Below are 24,339 nucleotides of genomic sequence, written 5' to 3'. Positions count from 1 at the left end.
CCATTCCTTGGATAAACCCGAAACATCTAACATGGCGTTAACCAAATCTGTTAGAGTACGGTTTTTCCTTTCCGCAATCCCATTGGATTGAGGGGAATTGGGAGGCGTCCTCTCATGGATTATACCATGTTCCGCACAGAATAAATTGAACTCATTAGAAAAGTACTCTCCACCATGATCGGACCGAACCCTTTTTATCTTTCTTTCAAGTTGGTTCTCAACTTCAGCCTTATAGATTTTAAAGAAATCAAGAGACTCATCTTTAGTTTTCAGGAGATACACATAACAATATCTAGTGGAATCATCAATCAAAGTCATAAAATATTTCTTTCCACCTCTTGTCAACTCACCATTCATCTCACATAGATCTGAATGTATAAGCTCTAGTGGTGCCAAGTTTCTTTCCTTCGCAGGCTTGTGAGGCTTGCGGGGCTGTTTTGCTTGCACACAAGCATGGCACTTAGAGCCTTTGACAAAGGTGAATTTCGGAATTAAGCTCATATCAGCAAGCCGCGTCATACAACCGAAATTAACATGACAAAGTCGTGAATGCCAAACATTAGTTTCATTAACACTAGTGCTTACATGGTTCACAACATTATCACAGAAGTCTTCTAGAGAGAAGCGCAACATTCCCTCACATTCATATCCCTTTCCAACAAAAGTTCCATACTTAGACAAGCACAACTTTATTGGACTCAAACACCAACTTAAACCCATCTTTCATAAGACGGGAGCCGCTAACGAGATTCTTCTTGATAGAAGGGACATGCAGCACGTTCTTCAGTTGCACGATCTTTCCCGAAGTAAACTTCAGATCTACCGTGCCAACACCACGAACAGTAGCATGTAACCCATTCCCCATCATTACTGAGGAACCTCGGGCCTGATAAGAGGTAAACATGGAGATGTCAGCACACACATGAACATTAGCACCAGTATCAACCCACCATTCAGTGGGCTGAAACACCGAAAGAACAGTAGGTAATATATTACCATACCCTGTAGTTCCTTCCTCTGTGTTGCCAATGACCATGCTTACAGAATTTGAGTTCTGTCCAGCTTGACATTTCTTTCCTTTGCGTTGTGGACAACGATTAGCCCAATGGCCAGTCTCGCCACACACCCAGCAAGGATCTTTCTTCTCCGTTTTCCCCTTCTTCTTGAAGTTGGTAGTCTGGGAGACTCCCTTGTTCTTTCCCTTGGACTTGTGGGCATTTTTCTGCACCATATTGGCGGCAGAACGTCCCTCGGTTCCTTGTGTGTTTGTCTTTTGCCCTCGCCTTCTCCTCAACATCCAGAGAGCCCATGATATTCTCAACAGAAAACTCATGCCTCTGATGTTTCAGAGAAGTGGCAAAGTTCCTCCATGAAGGGGGAAGCTTAGCGACAATGCATCCCGCGACAAACTTGTCCGGTAGCACACACTTGAGGAGCTCAAGTTCCTTTGCCATGATCTGTATCTCATGAGCCTGTTCTACTACAGATCGGTTCTCAACCATTCTGTAGTCATTGAACTGCTCCATAGCATACAGTTCACCTCCGGCATCGGTAGCACCAAACTTAGCGTCCAGTGCATCCCACAGTTCCTTCCCATTTCGTATGTGCAGATAAGCATCAACCAACTTGTCTCCAAGCACACTTAGGACGGTACCCACAAAGATTACGGTGGCATCCCCGAACGCTTTATCCTCTTCAGGAGTAAGCGGACCTCTGGGAATACCTTCCGCAACTCGGTGCACGCCCATAGCAGTGAGCCACAAGAGGGTCTTATTCTGCCATCTCTTGAAATGAGATCCCGTAAACGGGCTCGGTTTAAGCGCAGCAGCAAAACCAGACGGTGAAAATTGCCTAAGCAAATAAGGTTTTTGGATTGATGGAATATTAGGCAATTTCCGTATGAGATTAATTACCGAAAGCAACATTACAGATGCACAAGCATACTTAACCACGCACATCAGACTAAGCACATGCATCAGATCTGAACATGGAACAAGTAGCAGTGCAAGGTAGGAGAGGAAAAGCACGTACATCGCGACCGGGAAGGTCGCACCGAGCAAGCAAGCACCACCACCACCATGGGTATTGTTGATGTCGCCCATGGTGTAGTCGGATCCGTCGATGAAGCAGCCGATCCGTCGAAGAAGAGCACGAACGAGAGCGAGCGGCCGCGCGAGACGCTCCCCAAAAACCTTATCGCCCGTCTCCCGGTGCGGGATCTCAACGGACGGAGTTTCGGAGGCCTGCTCTCCCGGACGGTCGTGCACGCAGTCGCCGGGATGGGGAAGACTAGAGAGTAGCGCAGCAAAAGGAACTTTGTGAGAGAGACGAACTGTAGTGTCATAGACTCCAGATCTGATCCGTCTCTTGGTATAGCCTGGGAAGCCGACCCGACCGCGTTGCCACGCGTAGGAAGCCAGGGACACGCGGCGAGCATGCACATGCAGGCCGACACGTACCCAACACAGTTGGTGCACCAAGCAAAAATTTAGGCTTCCTTGAGTGTGTCTCGAACTCGAACTCGAGTCACGAAACGCGACGTGCGTGACGAGACGAGACGAGGCGGGCGGAGGAGGAGGAGTGCGCGAGGGCTCCTTCTATTCTCACTCACTTGGAATGACTAGAACAGCAGCCCTTATATACCACTCCAACTCACTCCCAACTAGCAATGTGGGACTAAACTTTGTCCCTCAAGGCTGTCCCAAGCTGCCAACGTGATGGGCCTTGAGATTTCAGGAATTGTAGACTACATGGGCTGCCTTACTGGGCTGCAGCCCATCTACATTCAACATTTAAAACCATGAACTAATCATTCGACCACATGAGAAGATGATACAAAGAAATTTCCGCACACTTACCTCTTTTATTAACAATTTAACTTGTGTTGACTCTAGATCTTATTAAGCATAATATATGTATGTCTATTGTTATAGATTTTCTATATATTTTGAGATGCTGCCCTCGCATTTGCGAGGGCCACCTTGCTAGTTATCGAAAAACCAACTGCACAGAAAATTACCACCATGCACAAAAAGTTACAGAGATGACGATATGCTCCAGTAGAAGAAGGGCGTGTTTAGGTTCAGTTACGAGTGTTACATTTCAGGTTAGCATTTCTCCTGTGCAATGCGCGATACCACAGTAGTAAGTATACGCGAGTTGTATTTCGAAAGATATTGTATCGTAGTCTTTCAAAAAAAAAATTTCCTGAATGGCTGAATGCCTCGATGGTGTTATGTGGTGCTTGTCCGTGTGCTGGATGGCCCGGCACGGAGCGGTACTTTCCGATTTAATCGCCGTATGCACGGGTTTTTGTCCTGTCCATGCCATGCCCCAAATTCTCGGAACCATGCGGAGCGAAAGGCCAAACGCTGCGTGCCATCCTCAGCACGCACGACACGGTGCGCGCAGGACGCGACGCGCGCGGCATGCCATCATCCATGTACACCGCGCCGACGCGCGCGGCCACTGGTCAAGAGACACGGGTGTGCAGTGGGCACTGACCGGCTCCTCCGCGCCAACAAGCAAACACGGCCATTAACTTTGGAGCAGAGCAGAGCAGCTGCCTGCACGTGACCGTGAGACACGTCGCTCCTTCTCCTCCAGAGCCTTCCTCGGCCGGCCGGTACAAAAGCGTCCGGACCTGAGCTGCATTTCATTCCTCACTCGCTCAATCTGCATCATCCTGCTAGCTCTCGCATCTCGAGCTCGATCAGCAAGATGACCGGCAGCAAGAAGAAGCCCTCGGGCAGCAGGGCGCTGCAGGTCGCCCTCCTCGTCGTCCTGCTCGTCGCCGCTTCACGGCTCCAGGCCTGCGACGCCGCTCCAGGTCAGTAGGCTCGCATCGTACGTGCTCCCTGCTGCAAGATATACGGCCGGCGGTTGATCTCTGGCTCTCCGTCATGTGCAAGCAGGGTTCTGCGCGAGCAAGTGCGCGGTGCGGTGCGCCAAGAAGAAGGGGCCGGCGTGCATGAAGCACTGTGGGCAGTGCTGCGTGGAGTGCGCCTGCGTGCCGGCGGCGACGGGGAGAATCGACGACTGCCCCTGCTACCGCGACATGCTCACCGCCGGGCCGAGGAAGAGGCCCAAGTGCCCCTGAACGACTCATTCCTGGACTGGTGGATCCGTCAATCGACCTTCACAACGGACCTTCGTACGGCCTCAGACCAGCACCCCTGCTGCCTAGATGTATTCTTGTGTAGCTTCCCTCTGCTCCCTGGTCCCTGCTAATTAGCTTGTGTGATGCGTATTCTCTCTTCAATTCGCCCGTAATTAACCGTAAGTACCTGCAGCTACGTGCATTTCGTCGTTGTGAGGTTGTAAGAGTAGTGTTCTAGCCAGGATCGCCGACTGAGTTTCGGCCGGTGTCAGCAGCCAGAGTTTTACTACAAGTGTGCCGTGTCACTTATCGAATGTGTGTTCTGTGTGTCGATATGCATAGCTAGATTACACATCGTTGCTCACGTTGGATCTATCCCCGGCACGTTAGGCGTCTGGCCTTTGATCGAGCATCCTAGCGAATCCCAGCCGTCTGATCCAGTGTGATTCTTCTGGCCTGATTTACCAAATGCCACGTGTTCAAAATTATTATGATTTTAACTGCCTTCTCGGTTAAAAAAATGCGTGTTTACTGCGTAGTAGATTCGTTTATTTTAGGACAAGTATTTTGGATCGGACTATCGGAGGGAGTGCTTCACTCCATCTTACATCATGAAGATGGATGTATCATATATTTATTTTCATGATATATGAGAGTGTATATATAGGTTTTTTTTTTTCAAATGAGAATGAAGTATGGCAAGAATTATAGGAGCATCTCTAGCAGAGCCTGTAAAAACGCGAACTAAAAATCCGGAGTTCAGTTCACCAAACTCGTGTTTACAGGTCGAAAAATAGTTGGCGCAGAACAGAGCCTGTAAACGAAAACTATAAAACATCATATTTCCTAAATATACCAAATAAGTCCACCTCCCTAAATATACCAAATAAGTCCACCTGTCAGGCTTTTTTTCCTTTTTCCCCATATTTCTTTCCTTTCCTGTCTTCTTCCCTGCAGCTCTCCCTGGCCAGCCAAGGGAGCAGCAGCACGTCCGGCCAACCCCTCCCCCACCGCGTCGCGCCTGGCTGCCGCGCGCCCCGCCCAGCGCCCGCCCACCGCCCCGTGCAGCCCTGCTCCGCCCGGCCCCGCCCAGCCCCCACCGCGCCCAGCCCCCAACCTGCCCGCTGCTCCGCCTAGCCCCCACCGCGCCCGTTGCGTCCGCTGTCGCCCCGCCCAGCCCCCATCGTGCCCCACCCCGCGCCCGATCGCCGCACCCTGCCCCGCCCTGCTCCGCCCAGTTACGCCGGTGGCCTGCCCTGCCCTGCCCAGTGTCGCCCCGGCTTGCCCCGCCCCGCGCCGGCCTGCCCCTGCCCCGCCCAGCCCGCGCCCTGCTCGCCTCGCCCCGGCCTATCCCTGCCTCGCCCCGGCCAGCCCCGCCTCGGTCAGCCACGGCCCTACTCCGCCCCGCCCCGCGCCGCCCCACGCCGTCGCGAGCTCGCAGAAATTTGGTTGGATTCAGGCGAATTTAGTTGGATTCTGGCGACTGTACCGACGGAAGCAGTTAGCTCGAGCTGAAATTTCAGAGCGCCACGAGTAAGGGTTCGTGTTCAGTTCACTCTTTCAGCCCCTACAAATACATGACAAGTTGGGTTTTCAGTCTCGGCCTGAAAACTTTTTTTCGGTTTTGGCTCGTTTACGGTGACTGATTTGCGCCATTTTCTGAACTGAACCCTTAAATTAGCAGTTATTTTTTGGTTTTGCCCAGTTTACGGGCTCTGCTAGAGATGCTCTTACAGAATAAATACCTACCCTCCCATACCATATCCCAAATCTTCTCTTTCTTAATAGATGGCCCCATTTTGCTGGTCTCACAGCCCAGCCACATCACCAGAAAGTCACTGCTATTTCCGAGCGATGTACCCCGCTGCGTTTCCCCCTTTAGTCCCGCAATTTCTCCGTGTGGGCTGGGCCTTGGCGTCACTACGTGGGCTCGACGAGGCACCCGACACGAGCTAGAAAGAAAAGAGTCGGGCCCCGCTTCATCTCCTCCACAGTGGAGGCTCCACTCAATAGTCATTATTCATCCGTTTCATCCCCCCTTAATTCACGAACAGATTAGGAGGCAATATGCATTGATGATTTTCTCTTTATCTTCTCCACTCCACGCATGCGTAATCTGGCCTCAAATAGCGGAGCTTCCCCTTTTTTGCGATCTCCATCGAAGCTGGGTGAACAAGCTCAACCTTGATCATCCGGGCACATCCATTGAAGTGGACGGATCTCGCGGTCTCCATCGAATTTGGGTGGCCGAGCTCCTCCTCAATCCTCCGGGCACATCAATTGAACTGGATGGATCTCGGAATTTGGAGTACCCACAATCATCGAGCCCCATTAGAATCCCTACACCGTACCAGGTGAGCCCAGAACTCCAGATCCCCCCAATCCCAATCTACCTCTATTGTTTTCCTTCTTAGGCTGGTGCCAACGCGGGCTGGAGGCGGGGCGGGACCGCCCGCGTCGGGGCGAGAGGGAGGCGAGAGGCGGGCGAGACGGCAGCGCGGGGCGGTGGATCCACCGCCCGGCGGTAGCGCCCGCTACCGCCCGGCTGCCGCCCGCGCTAGGGGCGAGAGGGGGCGACAGCGTTGGCAGGTTCGGGCAAGAGGCGGGGCGAGAGGGAGGGGGTAACGACTAGCTGAGGTGGCGCGATCTGATTCGTCCACGTCAGCTAGCCGTTGGGGTAGCCGTTGCTGGCTCAAAAAATTCGAAAAAAGCCAAAAACCCCAAAATTTCATCCCCAACCCCTATAAATACCCCCATATGGTTTCACTCATTCCACACCTCACTTCATCTCCTCCACTCTCCATTTCCACTCCTCTCAACGCCATGTCTTCGTCTAGCAGCAGTTTGAGCGACGGAATGGAGGGTGATATGATTGGTGCATTCCATGCGGAGTATGAGGAGGCGATGCTCAACCTCGAGGCGGAGCCAAGACGGCCGCGAAGCCGCCGAGAGTTCATCAGGCGTGATCGTCTGGGTGCCCACGATCGGCTCTACGAGGACTACTTCGCCGACGACTGCAATTATCCTCCGAGCTTATTTCGGCGAAGGTATCGGATGAGGCGATCCCTTTTTTTCTACGCATTGTGGATATATTGGGTGAATACTCTCCGTATTTCACCCAAAGAGTTGATGCTCTCAACCGTGCTGGTTTTTCCCCCCTACAAAAGTGTGCTGCGGCTTTGCGTTTGTTAGCTTATGGAGCCGCTGCAGATACGATATATGAGTGGCTTAAGTTAGCTAGACAAACTTCATCAGATTGTCTAGATAGATTTTGTGAAGGCATCATTGACTGTTACGGGGAACAGTTTTGTCGTCGACCAAATGTCGAGGATACTCAGCGTTTGTTAGCGAAAGCCGAGAAGCGTGGCTTTCCGGGCATGTTAGGGAGCATCGATTGCATGCATTGGCAGTGGAGGAACTGCCCAGTGGCGCATGCCGGTCAATTCACAAGGGGAGACATCAAACACCCTACCATAATCATAGAAGCCGTTGCGTCATATGATCGTTGGATCTGGCATGCCTTTTTGGAGTGGCCGGGTCCAACAACGACATCAATGTACTCAACCAGTCGCCGTTGTTCACTGATGTGCTTAGGGGAGAAGCACCCATAGTGAAATTCACGGTGAATGGACACGAGTACAACTATGGTTACTACCTTGCCGACGGCATCTACCCCTCCTTCCCTGTGTTCATGAAAGGTGTTACTCTTCCACAAAGTGAAAAGCATCGACTGTTCACTGCTTCTCAATCAGCTTGGCGCAAAGATGTCGAGTGTGCCTTTGGAGTGCTAAAGGCTAGGTTTAACATTCTATCAGTTCCGGGACGCTCCTACTCGAGGCGTACTCTTGGGTTGATCATGCGTGCATGTGTCATTCTGCACAACATGATCATCGACGATGAGCGTGATACAAATTTGGAGAACATCTATGAGACAATTGATTCCAATGTCGGCCCTGCGATACACAACAATGCACCACCAAGCCTAGCAGCCAGGATTCTGATGGACAACGAAATGAGGGACTCACCGATGTATACACAACTCCAGCATGATTTGATTGAGCATGTGTGGGCTAATGCCTAGATTATGTAATTTTTATGTAAATTTTTCAAATTTTTATGTAATTTTTTTATAATGTAATCGGTAACAATTTTAGTTGAATAAAATAATTTTCTTGCATTATTTTGAATGTTGTAATCTGAAAAAGAAATGCTGATGTCGAGGAGAGAGAAAAGCTGATGTGGAGGAGAGAGAAGTGAGAGCTGGCACTATAGCCCGTGCACTGGCACCGCGGGGTGAGAGTGGGGTGAGAGTGGGGTGAGAGTGAAGGTAAAAGCTGACGTGGCGGGTGAGAGTGGGGTGATGCATTGGCACCAGCCTTAAGGACGCAACACCCTGCAGCTGGTCTAATGTTTGTTTTGCAGTGTCTCTGTAATATTTTTTATGATTTAGTTTAGTTGCACATAATTGTATCCTCTGTTTTCAGTAACCGAGCAAGCTGGAAGAAGAAAGTTATTTCCCTCAAATTGATAGATTCAAAGCAAGTAAGCAAGGTGTGCCTCCTCATAATTCTTCTGATTGTATCCATCAGAGTATTTTTTTTAGATCCACATTGCATCCCCATGGATTACAAGCTGGGTCACATATGAGAAGGCATGCATCTTCGGTCAGTTGCCAAATCAGGTATGTGTTTTCCCACAACCTATTACAGATGTGCTAGAGATTCAGGTATGTGTTTTCCCACAACCTGTTACAGATGTGCTAGAGATTTGGACAAACTCTGGAGCTGCAGTTCAATATGTAAGTGGTTGTACATACCGTAGTTGTTATTTTTATGTAGATATCATGTTGCTATCATTTCAAGGTCAACGTGCAAGCAAAAGTTGGAAAGGGTTGTAATTGGTATCAGCCAGTTCATCATTAGAGAAACAAATTGGCCAAGGTATATTCGACAACTCAAGTACCTATATTTTCAAAAGTTCAGAGCTGAACCACTGTTTTTTTCTTAGCTGTCTCTCTTCCAAGAAACTAGTGCCACTTATCTTATGTTAAACTACTTCTGTAAGAGATGGTTGTAAAAAATCTCATTTTTCTTTCATGTGCAGTTTATCCAGTTCACATGACATATGTGAGGTTTCCTCATGGAGTTAGCGGCAGATCCAATAATATGTAAAAATTAGCTTCGTACATAAATCTGTATATTTTTGGGCGACTGATATTCATTGTAGTTGGAGGAGCAAAAATATGGTAGACGTTATCCTGTGCAAACTATTTAATTTTAATATAACTGGTTGTTCTTTTAATCTTAGATGAAAAGTTAATTCAAAGGAAAATTTCAACAACTTTTCGATGTATCCACTATTTATACGTTTTCTTCTTATCAAGAAAAATAGCTTAAATATACAATAGCCAATGGAGTTTCTTGAACAAATGGTCTTATGAGCTGTGTACATCAATTCTCTTACTGATGATATCAAGTCATGTTTAATGAAATAGTAAAATCTTCCTTAATTTCCTCTCTAATCCGTTTTTTTTCCATTTCTTCTCTTACTCAAATCTATATTGAGTCGTTTGACATGCTGATGTCCCGCAAAATTGGAGTTCATCTATGATTGCGTGCTACTAAAAAAACCTAGCATAAATTCCCGCAGCAACGCGCAGGTTGTCCTCTAGTTAAAGTAAAACCTAATGACTTGTCTTTTGTAACGAACTCATAAGAGTCAAATATGACTTCTTTTTATCTAGGGGCTGCTTTAAGATTGGTTACGGTCTAGATGTCCGTTTTTGGGAGGATAGTTGGTTACGGGATAAGCTTTTAGCTCAACAATACGCATCCCTTTATAATATAGTTCAACATAAAGATGTTACAATGCCAAATGTCATGTCGGTGTTTCATCTAAATATAGTTTTTAGAAAAACATTGTCCTCGGATAAATGGAATAGATGAATCCATTTGGTTCAATGCTTAATGGACATAAATCTTTCGCTTAATAATGATAGGTTCATTTGGAATTTAACATCTTCGGGTGAGTTCACGGTAAAATCAATGTATCTTGATTTTTTAATGGGTAGACTAGATATCTTCGTAAGTATATTTAAAATTCTAAATGCTGTTTTTGTGACAAATATGAAACAATATAAAATTTGTTTTTTGACTACCTGTTAGCTAAAATTATTTGGAGGATCATTCACATGTATCCAATAGGAAGAGCAGCATAAAATTATTTTGGATGCAACCATTTGGAAACGCTAGCACATGATTTATTTAGCCGGTGCGGCTGGTAGCTTGATCACAGGCTCACATGTTGATCCACTGGCACGTTTTCATTTATTCTTATGTGGACGATTGATACATTTATCGGCATTGAGTGACCCGTAAAAATTTGTAATAATGATGATCCTGCGACTGTGGCACTTTTTTGATCATAATGCAATAAAGATTGCATGCATCTATTCGACGCAAAGAGGCTGGATTTGATCCTATTTTTTAAAAAAATCTGGGTCTGCTTAAAATTTTAAATAAGTGGCCATAAGGATAATTAAAGTGCAACATGGTTACGACTGCCATTTTCCCAACATTGATTGGCCGGTCTCCCAGCGGCCGAAGAGAGATGATTACCCGCTGGTCAAATTGTGTGGCGAGTGTAAGGTCATTGATAACCTACAAGTATAGGGGATCGCAGCAATCTTTGTCAACACCCGGATTTTTAAGTCCAGATGCCTATTATGCCATTCATCGCAATCCCAGGAATATTGTTTTTGCGAGACATAATAGATTGATATCACAACACATCATTCATTACAACACATAATTGTCTTACATAGAGGGATCACATGATCCAGTCTTGATACATCATAGTGGATCTAGAGATCCTATTACAAAACACATAGAGGACGCGAAGTAACGGTTGCGGTCCATCTATTCCACAGGCAACTGTTGATGTCAGGAGTGATCCTAGTTGTCGTAGACGTCCTGCTGTCCATCTTCCTCGTACTGCTGTTCTCCTTCATAGTCTGGCCATTTGAATAGCCAGGGACAAAGCCATAAGTACTTTAAAGTACTCGCAAACTAATACTAATGTAAGCACTATCAACTATAGTAAGGGGGTGCTAAGCTCTAGGTTTATTTGCATAAAGCCAGCTTTATTTCATAAGTATTTAGTAAAAGACTCTTCATATGCTAACTAACTCAAGTGGGAACATTAGTGTCATTCCCACAACTCTGTTGTGATTCAAGTCAAAGTCACCATTCACCTTTCAAATTCAAGTCACCAGTCACATGTCATATTTTTGAAAATGTTCTGATGACGGAACAATATGGCCTTTCCAATCGTCCGTAACCGTGGACACGGCTATTCGAATAGTTCTACACTCTGCAGAGGTCGTACACTTGGGCCACAACATTTGCAATAATCCGTCAGGGTTAATCGGCCCTGATTTATCACACTCCGTGTGCGGACTACCAACCATAACCTTTCACTTACATACCCTAGTATAGGCACCTCTCCCCATGAGCTTGGCCTCCCAGTGAAGACAGACAGTCAGCCTGGGAACTGCACAGGGCTTGGGCCGGACATTCACCTTATTTCACGTCATTTCTCATCATTTCTTTTGTTGTAGAGGCAGCTTTCGGCATAACCCCGATGACGCTTGTTTAGAGGGAACCCATACTAAGACACATAAACTTCCAGTTAAGCCCTACCCATAATCAGGTATTGTGGGGGTACTTGTAAATTGGAAGGGTATCGCATCCGAACCCAACCATCAGTTTTTGTAAAGTTCACCATGTCATTCACAAGTCACATTCACCTTCAAAATCTTTCAATAGAATGACTCATCATTCCAAGGTTTTCAAAGTCATTTCATTTCACATGTTCCCATCTAAAGTAGTCAAGTTTATTTATTAGCACTAGCAACTAGTCATGAGGGGTGCTAAATAGCTTTCCTTGCTCTAGGCTAAATTTGATGATCTTGTTCTACTCTAGACAAAGTGAATCATGAATCAAAAAGTAAACTTTGATAAACCATAATAACTAAAGCTTGTAAAGTAAAAACTTGGGATAGGATCCTTAAGCATAAAGTAAAAAAGTGGTGGTGCCTTGCTCTTGTAGAGCTTTGCACTTAGAAAGAATATTAGCTTGCCTTGGTTGGTGTATTTGATCAAAGTGTTCCCCCTTCTTCTCCGTAGATGTTCTCGTCGTCCCCTTCGTAGCCTTCGGTACTAGCGTCTATAAACGGATACGAAGATAACAATCACCAAACAATACTTAAGGTCTAGACTAACCACACAAATTGTTCACACAAGCTATTCTAGCATCACCACATTATTAACATGTTGGTTGACTTTGTTCTCTTTTAAAGAAAAATAATTTCCCTCTTATTACAAATATTGATTAGGGTTTCTATTTATTTCTTTGGAGAAATACTTTCCTCTCATTGAATCTTGTTTAAGATTTAATTTCCTCATATGATAATATATGAACTCATGTTGACCAAGGTCAACACTTCATACTCATCATTTGGGAAAATGATTTAAATGAGGTGATGCACCTCATGCAATTTAATACCAACATAGTAATGATTTAATATCATCAAATAATTCAATATGAGAGTTAATAGACCATGGTCTCTACCTCATGTTGAATTACTTGAGACCAAGATTTAAATGAGAAGAATACTTCTCATATGATTTAATAATTAGTTGGAACAATTTAAATGCTACTATGGCAATCATTTAATATTCTTAAGTGAGCAAATATGAGACCAAGCAACAAGGGTCATCACATTACTTCATACCACTTGGGAAGATGATTTAAATGAGGTGCTACACCTCATAGATTTGAAATCCTAAATTTGGAAATAATTTAAATGGGATAGTAATGGCTACATAGCCATTATTTGATTCTAACCCATGATAATATGAAGAAACTATGGTATTTTCTTACATAATAAATTAGAAAACATAAAATGTGATTTATGAGAGGTGGAATCAACTCAAAATAATTTATGGTTGATTTTTAATAATTGTTTGAAGTTTGAAAAGTTACTGCCTTGTTATTTTTACTGTTCACATTCTACAACATATTTTGATTTGAAACCAGTGTGGTTGGATGGAGCCTTTCATGAGCTTTCTAAATATATAAAATTTATAAAAAATGACCAAGTAGATTTGAAGTTATTAAAGATTTGGCAAAGCATCTGAGAGCAAATCACAGAAAATAATTAAAACGAGATTGTAATTCAAACGAGGGGCGGGAAGAAGTTGGGCCGGCCCAGCTGCTGCCCGGGCCATGCATGCATGGCGCATGCACGTGGCCGACGCGCGGGGCGCACAGAGCGTTGGATCGAGATCCAACGGCTCTGGGCCGTCGTCTACCTCGCGATTCTGCAACCTCGCGGGGGCCGTAACTTTCGCCTCGGAGCTCGGATTGAGGCGGGGTTAGGTGCGTTGGAAAGCTCTTTCCAAGGGCTACAACTTTGGTGTAGGGCTCGAGGGCTATGGTGATGAAAAATGGGGCGGCTTTTGGTGGTGACCGCTGGCTAGTTCTTGCACCGATGAGCGGCAAAGAGAGGAGAGGAGCGGCGCTAGGAGGGAGGGGAGGATGCTGTGGGATGGTGTGGTGCTGTCCCAAGCGAGGAGGGGGGTTTATATAGGCTCCAGGGGAGGGAGGCGCGGCATGGCCGGCATGGTGTCCATGTCGTCGACGGCGTGGCTACAGGGCGTTCTGGGCCGAACGGTCATGTCTAGGAGGTGCGTGGGAGTGAGGGGGAGCTAGTGGCACAGTGGGATGCGACGGGACGCAGGTGCACGAAGAGGGACATGGGTGGCCACGGGTTGGTGATCATGAGCAATGGCATGATCATTGTGGTCATCCACTTGCTCTCCTTGACATAGGGTCATGTCTAGCAGGTGTCTAGGGTCAATATCAAGCGGAAAGACATGGTGAGAGAGAGGGAAAAGAGCCAAGGCAGGTGGTGACATAGTGGTGATCATGTGAGTGGCATGGTGTGGCATTGGATGGTGCAAGTGGATTTTTGGGGTCAACTATGGTAGGGTGGTGTTCATAGGAGTGAGATGAGTCAGATTGACAAGGTGAGGGTGACCAGAGAGGGAGAAAGACAAGGGTTGGCATGGTGATGTCATTTGGAGTGGCATGGCATGGCATTGGTTCTTTGTGCATACTTTTCTTGTGTACCAAGGTGCTGCAAGCTTAAATGGGGTGAGGTGAGTCTAGGAGACATGGTGGGCAAGGTGAGAGGGGTCTAGAGTGTGCACAAATGATCAAAGTCAAAAAGGTGTGTGACATATGCAATGACATGGGGTGTCCTTGTGTCAAGGTGATCATGACAAAGCTAGATGAGGTCACTGAGAGTGGTCAGAGGTACAATGTACTGTGGATGATCACAAGAGAGAGAGAGGGTGAGGTGGTGAATAGTGGTTGCATAGTGGTTGTACTTCCATATTACTCTATGTATACTTCTCTATCTCTAGCCATTGACTTCTCTTGTATGTAATTTTGACCACTTTGCTGCATGATTGTGTTCTAAATAAGATCTGAGACACATTGGTGGTCTTGGTTTGGGTTTTGGAGATGGTTTGTGAAAATTTCGAAAAGTGGAGGGAATCTAGAATCTGTTTCAATGTTGCCACTTGGCTTGACTAAATTAAGCAATGGTCAAAGATCTGGTCAAGGTGGTCAACATCAAAGTTGCTCATCTTGATGAGGTCTTGGATGAGGTGCAAAGAGTTGTTAGGGTTTGGTTTAAGAATCTCTTACTAAAAGGGCTCAAAGTGGGTAAGATAATATAAAGTGACAAATTGACCAATATCATATGTAAGTTGCATTTGCAATTTTCTTTGATTTGATTCTGGTTTCTTTGATGCATTTGGGTTTGTAATTGATATATAAGTGTTTTACAAGCAAGGGAGCAAGCAAGTGTGGCCTTGGTTGAAGATTTGCAAAATTGGCTAAGTGTGTATGTGAGTGAAAATGGGATTTTCTCCCTATTTGATTTCTCTCTTTTTGATTTGGTTTTTCTTGACTCCAAAGTGATTCTTATTAGTTTAGGAACATTTCCAAACCATTGAAACCATTCCAAAAGGTCTAGCTCAAAGATTTGCAAAAGTGGCCATAACACATAAGAGGTGATGTGTCAATTTTTCTTATTCTTGTAATTTGTTCTCCTTGCTTTACTTGGGCATGGGTTAGGGTCCATATAGTGTTAGATTAGGTTTAGAGATGGTTTCACACCATTTGGTCAAGGTAGAAGTGCATAGGTCAAGATTTGGGGAAATGGCTATGTGTCACATATGCCTCTATGCATATGTGGCGTTTGATTTTTAATTTGATTGTTCTTGGCCCATTTGATGTTGTTGAGTGTTGAAATGGTATATAGGAGTGATCCAACCATGCACCACAAGTCTTAAGGTCAAGATCCTCAAATTCACAAATTTGCATTTTACTCTCATATGCCTCTATGGCATTTTTAGTTTCTTTTTATTTTCTTTGGTTTCAACTTGGAATTTGTTTGAGAAGTACTAGATAAGGTTTATGAAGGTTTTCCAATCCTCTATATAAAGTTGAAAGGTCTAGGGTAAAGTTTTATAAAAATAGCCATAGGCACATATGCCCTTTTTCTTATTTAAATTCTTTTTATTTTATTTTAACTTGGATGGAAAAAGGGGGGATTTGAGGTTTAGGTTTTAAGAGTATTTCAAAAACTAATTAAACAAGCAATCATGGCAATAGCACAAGGATTAAACAAGATCTCTATGTATCAACTCGATTTAATAAAAGTTTTTGTTAGTTCCAAAATTTGGAACTAGGGAAATTCATTTTGTTTGTTTTGAAATTTTTGGGATGTTACAATCTTCGAGAGAAGTAAAACCCAAATTTATTTATTCGACACAAGGGGAGGGAAAGAATACTTACAAGCCTTAACAGCGGAGTTGTCAATTCAGCTGCACCTGGAAAAGCACTAGTAACATGGGTGATGTGAAAGCAGCAGTAATATGAGAGCAATGACAATAGTAACACAACAGCAGTAGCACCTAGGAGATGACACCAGAGAGTATTCCAGTGCGGAGTTGACTGTAGAGCAGTGATGATGACAGAAAGACCGGGTTTCCCAGCTATCTACACTAGTGGTAACTCTCCAAATAACATGTGTTGGGTGAACAAATTACAGCTCGGCAATTAATAATTGTGAGGGCATGACAATGCATGCTATGATAAGGTAAAGTTTAATGTAGTATTTAATTGGACAGTATAACATAATACATAGACCGTAATCCAACTGCGTCTATGACTAATAATCCAACTTCAGGTTATCATCCGAACCCCTTCCAGTATTAAGTTGCAAGCAACAGATTATCGCATTAAGCAATGTGTGTAAAGTAAACAATAGAGTTATCCTTAGACAAAACATTGTTGTTTTCTCCCTATTAGCAATAGCACATCTACAATCTTAGAAGTTATTGTCACTCTTCGAGAAAACTAGAGACATGAACCCACTATCGAGCATAAATACTCCCTCTTGGAGGTACATGCAACTACTTGATCAAGGTAACTACGAGTACCGGAGAGCATGCAAGATCTTAAATAACAGTATTATGATAATATGATGAACAATCTGATCACAATTCCACAATTTATCAGATTCCAACAAACACAACACCAATTACATTATATGAATCTCAATCATGTAAGGAAGCTCATGAGATCATTGTATTGAAGTACATTGGAGAGAGAGTACCAACTAGCTACAGCCAAGAACCCGTAGTCCAAGGGGGAACTACTCACGAACCATCATGGGATTGAAGTGGAGATGGTGGAGTCAATGGAGATGGCTCCGGGGGTCGATCCCCATCCAGCAGGGTGCCGGAACAGGAACTTCTGACCCCCGAAACTTGACTGCACGATGGCGGCGGCGACAAAACTTTTCATGGACGGAGGCTAGTTGTTTTAGGGTTTTGCGTTGAAGGGAATTTATAGGCGGAAGGGAGAGGTTGGTCGCCGCCTGGGTGGCCCACACAATGACATGGTGTGGGCCCACCCTTGGCCGCGCCATGGGGAGGTGTGGCCGCCCTGTGGCGCCACTTCGTCTCTCCTCCAAACTTCGTCTTCGTTACGGAAAAATAAGATCTTTGGCTTTTGTTTCGTCCAATTCCGGGAATATTTCTTGTACAACTTTTCTGAAATACAAAAATAGCAAAAAAACATAAACTGGCACTGTTGCATCTTGTCAATAGGTTAGTTCTGGAAAATGCATAAAAGTGCCACGAAGTGTAGACAAAACAAATATAAATTAATGTAAAACAAGCATGAAGCATCAAAAATTATAGATACGTTTACAACGTATCAGTCATCTCCAACATTGCCATTTGAATAGGATATCTTTTTATTCTACTTCGTCTGTGTGGGTGTTTAGGTAGGAGAGCTCGGCGTTTGCCTGCCCGTTTAGGTCACACGTTGCATTCGACGCAACAACTCATTTGGGCCCGTTTAGGTCGCACACTACATTCAACGCAGCCACTCATGTAGGCATCATGGTCCAGTTTTTTTTGGCAAGCTTGGCCATTTGGCCATATGACCATATGAACCATAAACGCATTTATAAAAATTGTAAGTATATTTATACAAATTTATGGTTTCAACATAGATGAAAGTAGCATAAAAAGATCCAAAAAATGGCATAGCTCATGAATGCACAAACAAACAAAAAAACTCAAAATTGAGTATTCAACTCAATTTTACCGGTCTTGGATCTCTTTTTTCCTCTTCTCAAATCAATTTCTCTTAGCCGGCGGCATGGTGGTCAAGTTGGCCGTCATGACCAAGTTCTTCTCGTAGAAAAGTTTGAGCTGAACTTATCTTTGTTTGAGCTCAACCTCCTCGGCCTTTGTTATTGCATTGAGCTCCAACTCTTTTTTCCTTGAGCTCCACCTCCTTCGAACTTGATCTTGCACTGATGATGCATGTAAATGCATATATGAACTTTTTTTTCCTTTATTAACACATATTCCAACATATTTGAAACATATATGATGTTATTTCCATGTTTTATATTGATTTATGGGGATTTACCAATGATCCCTTTTATTCAGGTTATAACTTTGTAGAACAGGAAACCCTTGTTTTGTGTATTTTTCACTTTCAGAGACCTATACAGAGTGAAATTGAGTTAGGATTTCGGAGACATCATTTTTTCATCAAGAGAAGCAGCATGGGCGCTTGGACCGGACCTGGAGGGCCTTGAGGCCGAAAAGAGACGCCACCTGCCCTCTTTTCATTGTGGATAGTCCAATTCTCTTGATTCTTTCGTGAACCGACTTCTTTTGACCTAAAAACCCCTATATATATGTGACCCCCGAGGGTTCTCTGGAGAGAGCGTCCCAGAAACAGAGAAACACGAAAACGGAGGCTGCATCAGCGAAGATTGGAGGGGGAAACTCTTCCGAAGCCATCGCCGGAGGGATCTCCACCTTCTCAAAACTCTATCGAAGCAGTAAAGGGGTGATCATGGAGGAGTAGTCCACCTCTAGACTACAGGTTTGTGGCAGTAGGTTGATCCATTTTTCTCATGTTCTTCATAGATCGTAGTACCATATGAGCTGCCAAACATGCATGATTATGGTCATATATGTAATTCCTATGTGGTGGATTTTTATTCTATGATATTGTGATATTAGAATTTGACTCTAATTTGTGCAAGATGTATTGATATATGCATATTATGTACCCCGTTCTTAAGTATTGGTTCTGATCCAACTTATATGCAAGAACATGTGTGGGGAGATGTGTGTTAGATGGAGTAGCAAGATTTTAGTGATTGGACATCGACAATAAATTCATTATCTACTATGGCTTTGCCTTTTCTTTTGCTACCTCACTAGGGATAAAGTGAATGCATGTGCTATGTTCATCACACGACAAAAGTGATGATCTTGTTTGGTCAAGGTAGCATATCTCATATTCAAACATCATGTCAAAGTACTTATGGCTATGCTCTCTTAATTCTTAATACAAGATTGCATGTAATTTTCCCTTTCTTGTGGATTATAAGAGATGTGTTCCATCATCTCTATGTTAGAACGTGATGCCCATATAAATGCATATCTTACATATATTGAAGTTCTATTCTTATTATCTTATTGATGAATTACTATTATCCACCACAACTTTAAAGAGAGAGTAGACAAGTGAACCCATGAACCTCCCAGTCCAATTTTAATCATAGAAAACACCTTTCCATTGTACTTATCTTACTTTCTATTTTCAGCACTATTTTAGTTCGAAAATACAAAAATATGTACACACAAAACCAAAAACAATCACCCCTTTACCGCTTTTACTTAGTTTACTTTACTTGTCTAGTTTACTTTACTTGTGTTACTACTTGTGTTACTATTAATAAAACGAAACCTTGTGTACTTTACAACCACACGGTGGAGTTGGAGACACAAGGCTTTAATTTACTTTGCAGGATTGCTAGAAGAAGAGGAAGGGAGATAACTCTTTACACAATTCCCGAGATTTCGATATAACCTTCGAGTCACCCTTTGTGGGGAAAATACTCTGCTGACACAACACTCTACACTTGGAGTCCCAACGTCATCATCTGGCCTTATCAATGTTAAGCTTCTTATTTTGGATATCATATTAATTTCTCATGGACTCTTCTTTTTCATGTCGTTTCCTCTCATCCCTTTTGTCGGTTGACATCTCTTTTGGGGCATACAATTTCTTCGGATGTGGGCTTTGGAGTTTTCCAATTAGCTATCTAGGCATTCTGATCCATTATCGGAGGCTCACATTGGCTGAATGGAAGATTGTTGAGGAAAGACTCCAAAAACACCTGAGTAGTTGGAAAGGGAAATTATTATCCCTTGGAGGAAGATTAGTTCTCATAAATTCAGTACTTACGAATATGGTACTGTATATGATATCTTTCTTTCAGTTGCCCAAAGGAGTCTTGCATAGATTGAATTATTTCCAATCAAGATTCTTCTGGAAAGGGGATAATGAGAAGAAAAAATATTGGTTGACGAAATGGAGTGTTTTTTGCCGTCCAAAAGATCAAGGTGGAGTAGGTGTTCACGATCTTGAAGTTAAAACATGGCCTTGCTGGGAAGATGGCTGGCCAGGTTGTTAACTGAGGATGGCCGATGACAACAACTATTGCGGAAAAAGTATGTGGGCTCAAAAGCATTATCTCATGTTATTTGGAAACCAGGAGATTCACACTTTTGGACTGGCATTATGTCTACTAAGAAGCATTTTTTCCTATTTGGTTCCTTCTTCATTAGGAATGGGTCTGAGATAAGATTCTGGCAGGATAGGTGGTTGGGCACAACTACTCTTCGAGAACAATATCCGGCTATGTACAATATTGTTTGGCATAAGGGCGAAACCTTACAAAAGGTGATGGAAACTTCTCCACCCTCTATGTCCTTCAGGCGTGATCTTATTGCTCCCAGAGTAGCTTCATGGAATGAATTGATACAAAGATTAGCTTCAATCTAGCTGGGTCAGGGAGTCGATGAATTCCGGTGGAGTCTTACCGAAAATGGTAAATTCTCGGTTAGCTCCATGTATAAAGCTTTAATTATACCCAGCCAACCGGTTTTTAATAATAAATCCATTTGGAAGATGAAGATACCTCTGTAAAAAGGTCTTTGCATGGTATCTTTGTCGGGGTGTTATTCTTACTAAATATAACCTTGCCAAACGGAATTGCCATGGTTGTACGAAATGTGTTTTCTGTCATGAACAAGAGACAACTAAACACCTTTTCTTCAGCCGTAGGGTTGGAAGGTCTATATGGTCAATCATTCAGATAGGTTTTACCTTATATTCACCTTGTAACATTGCAAATATTTTTGGCAATTGGCTAAATGGGGTCATGTCTAGGTATAAACCGCTTATCAGGATGGGAGCGATTTATATCGTTTGGTTGCTTTGGCTATGTCGAAATGACAAAGTTTTTAATGATAAAGATTCTTCTCTATGTAGGTTGTTTACCGCACTACGATTTTTCTCCGTTCATGGTCGCTGCTCCAACGTGTGGAGGATCACGACCTCTTTATTAAGGTGTCTACACGGTTGGTGAATACGGCTAAGAAGTTTATTTCCCAACATGGGTGGCTGCATAATAGGCGTATTGAGGTCAACGAAGCTTAATCGTATCCGTTTCCTTTTGTGTTTTTTCTTCTATGAGCATCATGTTAAAGAATTTTGAGACTTGTACGGCTGTGTACATCTTAGCTATGCAAAGGCTGGGTGTAATGCTTAAAACTTTTGAGTAATAAAGCATTCTTTATCGAAAAAAATTATGCATAATGTATTGCCAATTGCCATACTCCAGTTTTACTATGCGCGTGTCTCCTCCAGATTATGGACCTGAATGATACAATTTCAATCAAGGTAGGTAACAATGAAACATTGTCTACCCCAATAAGCGTTCATTAAATAGGAGTATATATTATGTCATTTACTTGTAACTTTCATGCTACACTTAGAGCTAGCAGCTTTGACTGCTCAACATTTTCCCATTCAAAACATTTTTCATAGTATTTCATCATACAATTGCAGGTCTGTAAAGGAGGAGTTTAAGGCTGTATTTATTATACAGCAATTTACTTTGAATTGTTCATCAGATACTTAGGCAAAAGGTAGTGGAGTTCAAACATTCCAACGTCCAACCATAATGGAATGGGGAATGTCCTTCCACTAGTAGAAAAGACGCCTTTTGCTCCAAAAAGCATTAGCACCGGATTTTGCACGAACCGGTGCTAAAGGGGTCATTAGCACCGGTTCATGTGGTCTGGACGTCCAGGGGACCAGCCGCGGCATTAGCACCGGTTCGTGAGGGACCTTTAGCACCGGTTCGTGCTAGACCTTTAGCATCGGTTTGTAACACGAACCGGTGGTAAAGGTTTTTCTGCTCCCCACGCACCTCCACCCCCCCTTGGATCGCCTTTTGAACTCCGTAAAATAGAAAAGAAAATGATAGAAAATTTAAAAAACAAAATCTTTTGAGATTCTTGTATGTTACGCAACCTACTATTAGGGCAAATTAACAAATTTTAATTTCGAACTTTTTTTCATAAAAAGTTTAGAAAAAGGTAAAATGGCATTAACTTTTGCCTACGACGTCGATAAAAGAGTATAATATATCAAAATGATCGTGGTAAAAAGTTACATCCGAAATCACCAGGGTTTACCTCGTTAGCCAATTTTTAGATTCTCAAAATTCCAAATTAAAATATGAAAGCATGAAGATTGTAGTTTTTTGCTACCAATTTAGGATTTTATATATTTTTTATTTTTTTACAATTAAAATTAATAATTGCATCCTGCATAAAGATTACTATTACTTTTAGCAAATTATAAGATTTTCAAATTTGCAGGTTTTAGGTTTGGCAAAAAAAAATTTAAAAAATTAAAAATTGAAAATAATTAAAAATAATACAAATTATAAAGTTAATGTTTATTTATTTATTCAAGATTATTATTACATCATTACTTTTGTTATTAAAATAATTATTTGAAATTCAAATAATAAAGAAATATGACATCGACCAATATGTTAATAGGATTGATATGATACTAGTATCACATACATGCTCGAGAAGCACTTGGATGCGGGACGGGAGGAACTTGGAAGTTAGGCGTGCTAGTGCTAGAGTAGTGGGAGGATGGGTGACCGAGCGGGAAGTTTGACAACGAGTAAATAATTTGACTAGAGATAAGTGTAGTTAGAGACTAAACTTATGAAATAACTAAAATATTAGAAATTCTAAAAAAGAGAAAAAAAGAGGGAGTGGAAAATAATTCGAATTTTTTTTACTGTAGCGGGGTTCTAACGCGGCATCCTCTCGCTCCTCTCGCTCGGGCACTCGGCAGCCGCCACGTGGTGCCCCTTTAGCACCGGTTCGTAATTGAACCGGATACTTAGCATCGGTTGGGCATCCGGTGTATATGGCCATTTCGAACCGGTGCTAAAGCCGCAATTTCTACTAGTGTTCCTTGCCTCCTCAAGCAACATGTATGCACAGTAACCACTGCAAAAATACGTATAACACATCTTGATAATGCTAAGAAGCATTTATTAGATAAAACATGACAATGTGTCAACTTATGTATGAAGGATAGTATATTATCCCTGTTCCATGTACTAATTCCTTAATCTATCTGCCATGAGTCCATGACACATCCTTCTAATATGTTTTTCTCTGTGCGTGTGTTTGTGTGCGCCAAAATCAGGGCTCTTAACTAGCAATCACGGGATTGCAATGTTCTATTCTACATCTCTTTTATCTCTCTCAACAAAATTCTAAACGAGTAGCAGAGCTAGAAAGCAAACCTAGGATTGCAAAGGTTCGTATTATCAACTCCCCCTCCTAGCAGATTTAATGTCTATCAGCAACCACGTTCATATTTGTGCAGACCAACTGTTTATTTGACAATCTGATTACGAGATATTCTGGTACACATTCAGATTTATATGTCGAGGCCAAGCACAAATTGCATTAGCACCATTTTGTTGGTTCTGGATAAAAACAATGATCAAGGATGGCAAGCACAAGATCGGGTATAATTAAGCTCCTGGTTACTTCATTCACTGACAGAATTTTGTTGTTGAATGGTCTAGGTTGACAGTCCGAACAACTATGGATTCTACTAGAGGGGTGGAGGCGGTGACTGACCTGAATCTTATTGTCAATTGGTGGCCTTTTCATTTTAAATATGCTTCCTATCATTTTTTCTCATTGCATAAATTTACTTATTAATATTTTTACATACTTCAAGATTGGTGGATAGATGGTGACATCCTAAATGCATCTTTAGTTCATCGGGTGGAGAAGACATTAATTCCTATAGAAACATCGAAACAAGTAAACCACAAGGAAAATGTCTTCTTCTATATTTGTTAGTATTGATTTACTTCAGACCAAACAGGTGTACTGTAGCTTCATGTCTTTTCAGACTTCACACACACCTCATTTTCTATTCTAAATCTGACAGTGAGCATATGAATATATTAAAGGTGGCGAATGCCTTCTCATGGGAAATAAGAAACTGCAGTTGAATGCGACTTAGTGTGACTGGCTTCATGAGTTCTTGTATTGTATTAGAGACTTGTATCCACTGGAGTTTGTGCAATGTCGTTCTGCTTTTTAATTCTGAACTTCCTTTTTCACCGTGAGTTTTAAAGATATTTTCTCCATCTTTAGTTA

General features: G+C 43.1%; 1 protein-coding gene across 1 annotated transcript; it reads left to right on the top strand.

Annotated features, from left to right (window-relative positions):
• Positions 1-3,720: 3,720 nt before the first annotated feature.
• LOC124696824 (peamaclein-like) lies at positions 3,721-4,377 on the top strand. The gene is made up of 2 exons (XM_047229487.1): positions 3,721-3,829; positions 3,915-4,377. Exons 1-2 carry the CDS (start codon positions 3,721-3,723, stop codon positions 4,097-4,099), a joined length of 294 nt encoding a protein of 97 aa, XP_047085443.1. The 3' UTR covers positions 4,100-4,377.
• Positions 4,378-24,339: the final 19,962 nt, after the last annotated feature.

Source organism: Lolium rigidum, chromosome 3 (assembly GCF_022539505.1).
Source record: "Lolium rigidum isolate FL_2022 chromosome 3, APGP_CSIRO_Lrig_0.1, whole genome shotgun sequence".
Classification (NCBI taxonomy): Eukaryota; Viridiplantae; Streptophyta; class Magnoliopsida; order Poales; family Poaceae; genus Lolium; species Lolium rigidum.
This window is presented reverse-complemented; position numbering and strand designations above follow the sequence as displayed.

Bases quoted from the DNA above. Each gene is read 5' to 3' on its own strand.
- LOC124696824 (XM_047229487.1), top strand. From the start codon at position 3,721: ATGACCGGCAGCAAGAAGAAGCCCTCGGGCAGCAGGGCGCTGCAGGTC. The intron at 3,830-3,914 runs GTCAGTAGGCTC...ATGTGCAAGCAG, and splicing joins GGCCTGCGACGCCGCTCCAG to GGTTCTGCGCGAGCAAGTGC.